This window comes from Ricinus communis, chromosome 4, assembly GCF_019578655.1.
Source record: "Ricinus communis isolate WT05 ecotype wild-type chromosome 4, ASM1957865v1, whole genome shotgun sequence".
In the NCBI taxonomy this organism is placed as follows: Eukaryota; Viridiplantae; Streptophyta; class Magnoliopsida; order Malpighiales; family Euphorbiaceae; genus Ricinus; species Ricinus communis.
Window position 1 is genome coordinate 26,830,958 of NC_063259.1, and position 10,754 is coordinate 26,841,711.

Here is a 10,754-nt window from a genome sequence, read left to right on the forward strand (position 1 = left end):
ACGTAGAAATTTATCTCCAAGTACCTGTTTATCGTTAATTCTTTTAACTAATAAAATAAAATAAAATAATCTTCTGTGGCAAGATCTTGCTGTTGCTGGAGTCGTATAGGAGACTTGGTTTTGAATATCTATTTTTTTTGTTTGTTTGTTTTGGGTATTGTTCCACCTGTTATAAAAAAAAAATCACTCCTTCTAATTAAACAACACCCCAATTATAAAAGTTTATATTAATAATAATTGATATTATATATTAATTAATAATAGAAAAGAATTTTTAAATGATTATAATACTGTCAATACTTTTATTATATATTAAATTTATTATTAACTAAACTTTATACATATGTATAAACTATAAATAAAAAAAGTTCAGTTATACTTTTCAATGTAAAATAAATATTTATAATTCATATAATAGTACATACAAAGTTAATTATTTTATAAAATTTTCTAAGAACATACAGTTTTATAATATATTTTATTATTCAAACAAGATATTTATTTATTTATTTTCTTATCAATCCTCCTTCAAATATTTCTTGCTATTATATAATATATATATATATATATTATATAATTTCTTTATTTATTGAATTAATAGAAAATATTATAAGAATTTTTGCTTAATGTCCTTTTATTTTCTTTTATTATTATCATTCCTTTGTTAACCTTTTACATTATGCATTACGGTTGTTACCGCTATAAAATACTAAATCATTATCACAAAGTAGAAAAATTAAATTCCAATGGTTGAGAAACATTTGTTAAAATTATATATAAAATATCTTATTAAGAGAAATTAACGATGATTTTAAAAAACGTATACCATTATAAATATAATCATTATTTAATTTTATTATGCTTAATATTTATGTAAATTAATTATATTCTACATGTAAAATATAGATATTAACAGCAATCTGGTTTGCTTTCAGTTACAACTGCCATGACCATAATTCTGAAAATGGTGTCAACAGAGTGTAAACCAGAAGAAAATAGTAGTAACTGTCCTTTTAAATTAAAAAAAAAAAAAAAAAAACCTAAACTCAGTCATCTGTTTTTCTTTTCCTTGTATCTGTATAGACCTTGAACGCGCGTGCAGACGTTAGACACATACATACATAAGTTGGCTATGGAAAGGTTAATGAAAGAAGGAAACCCTAAAAGATCAGAGCTTCTCATTGTTTGTACGCTAAAAATCACAAACCCCAATGTCTGTCTTCAGTCTTTCCGTTCCGTCATCTCTCTGTCTTTATACTTTTCACGTAATCACTTCATTTAATTAACACCCAAAACTAATAAATAAATTAATACTCTGAGCATAATCTAATCTCCTTCTTCAAAGGGAAATTAAGGAAAAAAAAAGGAAGGGGCCCGAACATACACTTGCTGCTATATGCTTTTTCTCTTCGCTCATTATATCATCTTACTGCTGCTGCTATACTGCTACAGTACTTTCTCTATTGCCGTTGTTCTCCACTTCACTCCTTGTAGAGCATAAATCCCCCACTGCGCTTTAATTTTTCCTCTCTTTCTTTGTTATCTAGTAGCTGCTACCCAACAACAACAACAACAACAACAACAACAACACACTTCTTTTTATTTCTGTTCTACCTGATTGCTCTTTTAGCCATGGATGAGCTGTATGGTCTCCACTCTACTTGTAGTGACCATTACTCTATGCAGCAGGTTGTGCCGGAGAATTTGGTTCCTTCTGCTCCGGTTGACTACCACGCGTTTTCTTCACCTGGGGTTTCTTTTCCTTTGCTTGGTTCTGACCACTTGTTTCCTGGGTCTTCAGCGGTATCTGATGCTGCTTCTATGGTAGCTGAGATGCAGAGAGGCGTTAGTGGTGGTGGTGGTGGTTCAGAAGAGGAGGTTTCTAGTGCAATTAGGGCTAAAATTGCTGCTCATCCTCTTTACCCGAAATTGCTTCAAGCTTATATTGATTGCCAGAAGGTATAATAATTCTACATATATGTATATATATACATTTACATACAAGGCCGTAGCTTCAGCTAAAATCTTCCTGTCATTAAAACTGGAGTTTAGCTTTTGAGCTCTTTCGTGCCTTTATAAAGAACAATATATGAACTCGAACATATGTCAGAAGGGCAAAAAGTTAGGCCTAATGGAGAGAGAAAGTATTGGTTTTTCCTCTGGTCTCATTTTGATAGAATTATGGAGATGCAAAGAAAAGGGTTCCAAATTCAACAGAATTGTCATCAGTGAGCCGAGTCTTGTAAATTGATATCGAGAATTGACAAAAAGGGATATATTTGCATTTCTGTATACTCAAATTTGATTCTTGAAATCTACAATAGTTAGAAATAGTACATCTCCGGTGTATTTGATGTGTGCGTGGTTGCAATTGCATGTGTGGCTCTTCAGTGTGAACCGCTACCATCATGTCCCAATACATAAATTTGATGGCTTTTGACATTTTTTTCCTTTTTCTTTTATACTAGTTTAATTGTTGAAATAAAGCTATTGGTGAAGGGCAATATATAAAACTAAAGTTCTAAAACCATGGCTTTTAACATTGCAGGTGGGAGCACCACCGGAGATGGCGTATATGTTGGATGAAATCCGGCAAGAAAGTGACCTTTCCAAGAGGCCCAGCACTATTACCTCTTGCTTGGGTGCAGATCCTGAGCTCGACGAATTCATGGTCTCTTCTCTTATTTATGAAACTTTCTTTGTATTCTACCTCTTTCGAGTTAACTCAAACCCTAATAGAAGCTTTTACCATCTGTCTCAATTTGAGTTTTATTTAGGTTTTCTCTTCATGATTTTGGACGACTAAAAAAAACATAACTTTGTGGTGTTATTTCTATGCAGGAAACTTACTGCGACATTTTGGTGAAGTATAAATCGGATCTTTCAAGGCCTTTCAATGAAGCCACCACTTTCTTGAACGATATTGAAGCACAGTTAAATACTCTCTGCAATACTACTACTTCCAGAACCCATGTTTCCGGTCTGATTTCTCTCTCCTCTCTCTAATAAATAAGGAGTCTTGATTTTGAATTGTTTTTGCTTATTTTCTTGATGTTTGTGTTGTGGAATATTTTTTTTTCTCTTGATAGTGTAGTCTTCTGTGTAGCATGGGGAGAAAACAAGAGATATGATATGATCACATGAGCAAGAACCCAATATCGCAGGCGTACGTTAGCATAAAATCCTAGCGCACTTTAGCAAGAGAAGAAAACTTTCATATGCTAATTTCCCATATTGGATCTGGGCGAAATCTTGCACCTTTTGACAACATATAAATTTTTTTCTAGCTCCGGATATTAACTGGAGATTAAGGTTTCAAAAACCCTAGTTTGGAAAAGCTATTTTTTCCCTTGATCTGCACTGAGTACACCAACAATAGAGATTAGTTAGCTTTACCTGTTTATTGAGGGGGTTGGGGTGATTGAGAGTTTAATCTCTATATTTTCCTTCCTTTAAGTTGTTCATGGTTGGAATTGTGTTCTTCTCCTTTGACTAAAGGTTAGGAACACAACATCTCTGAGTTCTGAAGTCATCGGTAACATCGCTGAAGCTTTTCTTGACAACTGTTCCAGTTTTTATATTTCCTTTTCACTAGAGTTGTTCCTTGAGTATAAAATATTTGTTCGAATGAGTATTTCATGAAGAATATATGATACATTTCAAAGATTTCATGATGACATAGTCAGTGTTAATAATATGGTTATAGGGATGTTAGGAACACTGTCATTTGTGGATATGCTCATCTGAGGCTAACAATTTATTATATTTTACTTTGAATTTCTTGTCAAGCTGTTTATTTTATGAAATAATCTTAATTGCTCGGCTGGTATCAATTGAAAAGTGATTCCTTCATTCATTCCTAGTTATGCAAGTTAATCGTGCATTTGGACTGTCTTTAGCTACTGAATCTTGTGATTTTAATTTCCATAGGAAAATGCTTTATAGTGAAAACCGTTTTATATGTCTTTCCTTTTTTTTTTTTTTTCCTAAGCAATTAATGGGATTTAAAAAGAGCCTATAAAATGTGGATATTCAATGGCTCATGGTCAAGCTCAGTTCGTGTCTCATAATTGTTCTTGGGCAAGGTTGAGACAATGCTGACTCATGATCAATAAATTGTTGCACGTTTCTGGGGAGTGTTGGGATGGTAGTCTTTAGTGGTATGGGTAGCAATCAGTAATGGTGGTTAACTTTAAACAACTAGTCATCTACTTTATTGGAACTGAACTTTTGATTAGAGACTAAAGACTAAAGTATCAATGGAGCGTGAGTTGTACTGCATGCCCTAGCAGGAATTAAAAAACTATTCTCGGGAAAGGTCTTAGGATCATTGGCTTAATTCTGGCATCAATCCATTCTTGCACATAAAGAATTCATTGGGAAGAGTTGCAGGATTTACATACTTACAAAATACTAGAACTTAAACTGAAAGTAATTCCCTTTTCTGCTTAATCATCCACATCATTAAATTAATTAGATTCCAAACTGAATCTTAAGAAGGCAATTTATGGTGGCAGACTGAAGTACCAAGCTTTAGGTTCTCAAAATATTACATTTGCTTTTGGGCAAAGAAAAAGAATCAGAAAAACATCCGCTCATGATAGGATAAGTTTTACATTTTTCTTTGTCATCTGTTCTTGCTTTTGAGGCTTAATTTAATTCGGTATTAGTTGAAACCATCTGCTTTCGTACTTTGTACAGATGGACTTTGTCGCCTGATTGCTGTTTTAGTAATGTTTGCTGGCTATTTTTAGCATCAGTTTGAGATAAAGCTGCTTTTCATGCATTGTTTCTAGTTGTGAGCATGGAGGCTATATTTTTTATTATCTATTGGAATAACACCTTTAGGTACTGATTGGTTGAAGATAAATTATATTGTTGCATGCGTATTTCTCAACTTTTTATTTGATCCTCAGGTAATCTAATATTAATATATTAATTTCAATTAATTGCTGGCTTTGCTTTAATTATTTGCACTAGCTAGAATGATATTATCGAACCTAAAGGAGTACTGTTGGTATGCTATTCTAAGTATTAACCCTTCTCATGCCACCCACATTGCCTTTGGATCAATTTCATATTGTCATTTTTCATGTGTTGCATTATTTTTATAAAGCTATATTACCTTAGTCTTTTTTTCTTCTTTTTTGTTCAATCCAAATTTCATTTCTCCTTTGAATAACTAATGATGAAAAGATTACTTTCATTTAATAATATAAATATTATCATCTAAAATTAAATTTCATCTTTCTTGTTTTGAAATTATAAATTTTGTTGGAGCATATCTTTCTATTTGAATTTGAATAGTCAATAATCATATAGCATTAATAAATGAGTTGGCAAGTCCAATAAAATTAAAGGGATTGACTATGGCTAACAAATCTATTTTAGTATTACAATAGTAAGTATTAATGATATTAACTATAAAAAAACTTTCTTAATTTACGTGTCAATCAAAGTGTACTAAACATAGATGGAGTAATTATCTTATCTTTGAAACCACATAACAAAAATATTTAGGGAGGTCTGCTTGTATATATGAAGCTTTTTGAAAACGTGATATTGAAGTAGATTCATTAACTAAATTAAAATGGGAATTTTGCCTTTGAAAGAAAAGGCTTAATTAGGGGGTAGCTGCCATGGTGCAGAATGCAGATGCTGTGGAATATAGTCTTGTAAAGGTTAGGAAAATATGTTCTTTTCAATTAGGAAACTTGGATGTAATGTTGGATACCTTTTTCCAATTTCTTTGTCCAATCTGTTCTTTGCATAATCGCATCACTTATGAATATCTCCCAATCGCATTTATGCTTGCCGTTCATTAGCATGCATAACATTTGTCCCTAGGCAGCAGGTGAGAGCAAAAGAAGAAAGAAAACAAAATGTGAACCAGAAAAACATTACCAGGCTTTGTTGTCGGGATTGCTATCAGAGGATTGCAACAATGTGGATGTTATGGTGTCTTAATTCTGTCTGAACAAGCATGATTGAATGCTAGTGGTGATGTACATAACTTGCTATTTTATTCTCATTTTTTACTTGTTGCTGCACATTCTTGTGTTTCTTCACAAAGAACTGAGGCGGCTGATTTTCATGCAACAAACTGCAAAAATACCTCCACAAGGTATTTAAAAACCAGGTACATTTTGGCTAGCCTGATTCGCTAGAAGACCATAAAAACATAAAATAGGTATACACTGCACTCGACTTGAAGGTGGAAGCACCGCATTCTTATATGTGCATATTCTTTTGTTCTTTGAGAAACATTTTGTTCTTATTATGTATGTATCTGTGGCCACAGGCTTCTGTCTTTGCGTTGTAAGAAAATGTAGGGTTCAGGGCCCGTTTGTGTGAAATACGAGTTTTATGGAGGGCATTGTAGACATTTAGCAAGGGAAATAAAAGTAGGTGGTAATAGTAAACCACATGGACGCCCGCAGTTACAGCTGCAAATGCAGGTTCCTGAAACAAAGAGACTCTCACTCTCACTCTCACTCTCACTGGTCCAGCTTTCGGTGGGTTTTAAATAAAAATCCTTTGTCTCTCTTCTCCTTCGTTCCCCTAGATTTGTTCCTTTCTGGGGCAGTCATTGATTGGAGGTGAGCAAAATTAATTGCTTTTTTGCTTTAAACCGGTGGTTAAAAACCCTATTGTGCCACAACCTCACTATTTATTTATTTTTTCTCTCACCAAACAGCGTCTGGATTGTAGAGCCAAGAAGTCGTCATTTCATTTCGGGGATTGTCACGTACGTTTACGTGATTCTCATTTTTAGCTGTCATTAGACAAGGACAAGGCCTTGTTTTAATCCTATAGGTTAAATGCTCGTTTGAGTCCTTTCCTTTTTCAACTTTAACAGAAAGAAAAAATGAAGAAAATTTCCTGAGAACCCAAACAGTTTTTAGTATCTTGAGTTGACCAATGTTTCTTTATTCTACTACCCTTCATTTCTTATAAGGATGTAATTAGATAAAAAGTTCAGAGAGCTAAAACAGTGATGATCAGGTGTCACAACTTAGCATAAGATAGAGTTTTTTTCTTTTTTCTTTTTAAAACTGTTTCTTCGACTCGAAGATCTTTGAACTTTTCCAAAGTGGGCGGAAGTTGTGCAAGGCTGCCGTAGTGTAATATTGTTGGAGATAAACATTAAGTTTTTTTTTTTTTTTCTAAAACCATTCTGTCAGTGAAAGAACTTTGAGAGAATCACAAGTTTAAAAGAGATTTGGGAAGAGAGAAAAGGGCGCAGTGGCAGTGCGTGCCTTGCGGGTTATCTCTCTCTCTCTCTCTCTCTTTTCTTTTTCTTTTTCAAGGGCCGTACTCTTCATTCACCAACTCAAACCCTTCACTGACTAGACACGACCCAACAACAATTCTCACCTTCTCTTTCTCACTTTTACTCTCTTCAATGATAGAAAAAGGTTTAGAAAATGTTATAAAAAAAAAGGGGTTAGAAAAAGAAGCTCCGTGGGTCCCCACAAGCAAGCAGCATAGCATGGTGCAGTCCGAGTAACATCACATCCATAGACATGGAATCTCTGCCTCCATGTGTTTTTCCTGTTTCCCACTCCTATACTTCTCCCCCAACAGCCACTTCTTCCGGCCTTCTACTCTACCCTAACTCTCTTTGTCGATTACTGTCAATTGGCAACTCTTTGGTAATCTGCTGCTAATTTTTTCAAGATTAGCCATCATATGACTGATTATTGTAATTGTAATTGTATGGCCTAAACATGCTGTAGTCCGATAAAATAATTGGATAAAAAGATCGGACTAGTTGCTTGACTCGCTTTTATTAATGTTATTAAGAGCTTGGGTTTCATCTATACTTGTCAACAAATAGTACAAAACACTGGTTAGTTTCTATAGGCAAGATGTGAATGCTATTTAACTGCATCTTAAACTTTGTTAATAAATGCTTATTCTTGGACTTTCGCAAGTACTGGCTAACTTATGTAGATCATAGATCAATGCGATAATGTGTCTGAATAAGATCCTTGTGGTATTTATTGATGCGCTTGTGAACATGGAGAGATATGTTGCTTCATTGTTATAGCAGATGAAGCTGTTGGTTCATCTGATGAAGACATCAGTGGAGGAGAGTTAGAGGCACAGGATTCGGTCCGTGCAAATGAAGAGCGGGAGCTCAAGGATAAGCTATTGCAGAAATACAGCGGCTACATCAGTACCCTAAAGCAAGAGTTTTCCAAAAAGAAGAAGAAAGGAAAGCTACCAAAGGAAGCAAGGCAAATCCTACTCAACTGGTGGAACATTCATTACAAATGGCCATACCCGACGGTAATTATTTCTTTGAAGCAAATTCTAGAAATCAGGGGGAAAACCCTAATTTACCCATCTCTAGCCCCTATATTAGGGTTTGGAAGCATAACATTTGAATTCTTGATATCAATGTCTACAGGAAGCGGATAAGGTTGCATTGGCTGATGCAACTGGGCTCGACCAAAAGCAGATTAATAACTGGTTTATAAATCAAAGGAAGCGGCATTGGAAGCCGTCGGAGAACATGCAGTTTGCTGTTGTGGACAGTATATATGGACCATTTTTCATGAATGACTGAGGTGGGAGGATGTTTGCTGTAACTCTTGGCTTTTTAAAATTCTTTAAAACAAAATTTCTCGCTGATGCCAAAATCAAATGTTTACCACTTTAATTAACTAACTATTGATGAAATGTTGCTTTGTAGCTGCAAGACTTTCTAAATTGAATGCTTCTCCAGTTAACCAAATGCTAGTATTCGCAAAATGTTTCCCGACATGATTTCTAAAATTGTATGCTGGACAATAATGCCTTTCTTTAACCATATTAATTAAACCTTAAGATCCACTTATCAATGGTTGTTTCATGTTTTATTTATTCCTTTATGTATGCAAGCTTAGTAGATAATTGAGGTACTGCAATGGATTAAAATCCTCTCATATTCATGTTGAATATGATTGGTCATATGTCTCTATGATTGTAATTATAGATTTAAAAAATTAATGGTTGAGATTTGTTGTTCAATAAAAAAATTATATTTTAAATTTTAATAAATTTTAGTAGATTTTAATTTAGAGATATAGATCATAAATATGATTTATGATGTTAACATGAATATTAATCTCTACTTTAATATTTGTGCATTATAATTGTGCCCTAGCTGACTTTTTCCAATTTTTGTAATCAATGTAAGATACATTTAAAAGTAGGAGGCCTGTGATTCATATGACCTATCTATTCCAGACTTTTTCATACCTTTCATGATTACATGAGATGAATTTGGAAGTAGATTTTAGAATTCTAATGATGGAATAATAATACAAGTTTTGTACTTAAATTTCTTTAAACAGATTTTACTTTATTTGATTCTAATTATTCAACTTTAATTAGTTACTTTATAGATATAAAATTAACAGATATAAAAAATGATTAAGTGTGAAAAATATAATTAAAGAAAAGAAATGCAATGTACTAACTTTTTATTATTAAAGTGACCAAAATTATAAGTAAAACTAAAAATAAATAATTACAATAGAATAAATAAAAAATTTAGATAAAAATTAACTAAATATAAATTTCAATAATCATTTATTTTATTAGTCCAAATAATTTTAGTATAATAATGTCAATAAACACCTGCCTTGCTCTTGAGTTCATGTATTATAGACACGCACGACTTGTGCCCTGAAATTCGGACTGCTGACAGTTTTAATAATCCAATATAATTTCTTGATCCTACATGTTAGCCGCCGAGGGTTACATAAAATTTTTTACTCATACAAATGGTTCGAGTTAATTAAAGAATTAAATAAATAAAAATAGGCTTTATGTGCAGATTATCATTAAAAACTCTTTTCACACAACAAGAGACTGTGGTTCTTCATGCTATTGGTTTTAAACTCTAGCATTGCACACATGATGTAGCTAGCAGATTAATGGGAATCATGTGTTTATTAGATTTTCAAGAAAGGTCTCTTCATCGAAACAGATTGACAACTGTAAGTGAATAAATAGATTTGTATAGTTTCATAAGGTGTATAGATTGATGATGACCTTGGAGGGTAGCCAGCCAAGCCAAGGTGTTCTTGGTGTTGCGTGACAGGGATAGAGCACAATCCTGGCACAAGGAGTCAACGATGATCATCATTAAGAAAATGGGTTGACAATAACTGTTAATGGACTACAAACTGATTCCCGCAAAAGCACTTTGATCAGTTCAAAATTATCGGCTTGGCAGAAGTAATAAGACTATAAAGAGTACTAAATGCTGTGAATCATATCTGATGCACTTCCTCCAAATTTCTTTCTAGAATCATATATTGACTTTCCTTTTTTCTTTTTCTTTTTCTTTTTTCTTTTACTACAGCATTATATCATTAATCAAACTGTGTATTGAATTTCCCAGAACTTGTCTAGTAGCTACCTGCTAATTAACAAGTCTTCAGAAAAGAAATGAAGAGAAGAACGGAGATCATAGGATCTACAGTTGCTTAATTATTAAAAAAAAAATGACACAATTTGGTACTCGGAATAGTCAGTGGAGAAGTTGCATAATTAATCTGTTTTTTGCCCTAGGCATTCATTCGCTAACCTATTCAAAACTGACAACTCATTAATCCATAAGAACCTGGAAATCACAGAAACGTCCAAGCTGAGGAAAATTGGGAAGTGCAAATATTTGAAGAATTACTGTGAAAGAATTCGGGGTTGTGGTGTAGCCCTATAATAGGAGGATCTAAATTCACACTACAGTCGAGTCC

General features: G+C 33.3%; 1 protein-coding gene across 2 annotated transcripts; it reads left to right on the forward strand.

The window, feature by feature from the left end:
• Positions 1–797: 797 nt before the first annotated feature.
• On the forward strand, positions 798–8,770 carry LOC8288980 (homeobox protein knotted-1-like 6). 2 transcript variants are annotated; one of them, XM_025158932.2, is made up of 5 exons: positions 798–1,959; positions 2,549–2,671; positions 2,842–2,980; positions 8,054–8,295; positions 8,417–8,770. In XM_025158932.2, exons 1-5 carry the CDS (start codon positions 1,633–1,635, stop codon positions 8,573–8,575), a joined length of 990 nt encoding a protein of 329 aa, XP_025014700.1. In that variant the 5' UTR covers positions 798–1,632; the 3' UTR covers positions 8,576–8,770. The 2 variants fall into 2 exon arrangements, with proteins under 2 accessions (XP_025014700.1, XP_002511373.1); XM_002511327.4 differs by having other exon boundaries at positions 803–1,959; positions 8,057–8,295.
• The last annotated feature ends 1,984 nt before the right edge of the window (positions 8,771–10,754 follow it).

What these genes read in the sequence shown, in the direction of transcription:
- LOC8288980 (XM_025158932.2), top strand. Translation starts at nt 1,633, where the DNA reads ATGGATGAGCTGTATGGTCTCCACTCTACTTGTAGTGACCATTACTCT. An exon ending in TTCCAGAACCCATGTTTCCG is followed by an intron (nt 2,981 to 8,053) that starts GTCTGATTTCTC and finishes TCATTGTTATAG; the next exon opens with CAGATGAAGCTGTTGGTTCA. An exon ending in ACAAATGGCCATACCCGACG is followed by an intron (nt 8,296 to 8,416) that starts GTAATTATTTCT and finishes CAATGTCTACAG; the next exon opens with GAAGCGGATAAGGTTGCATT.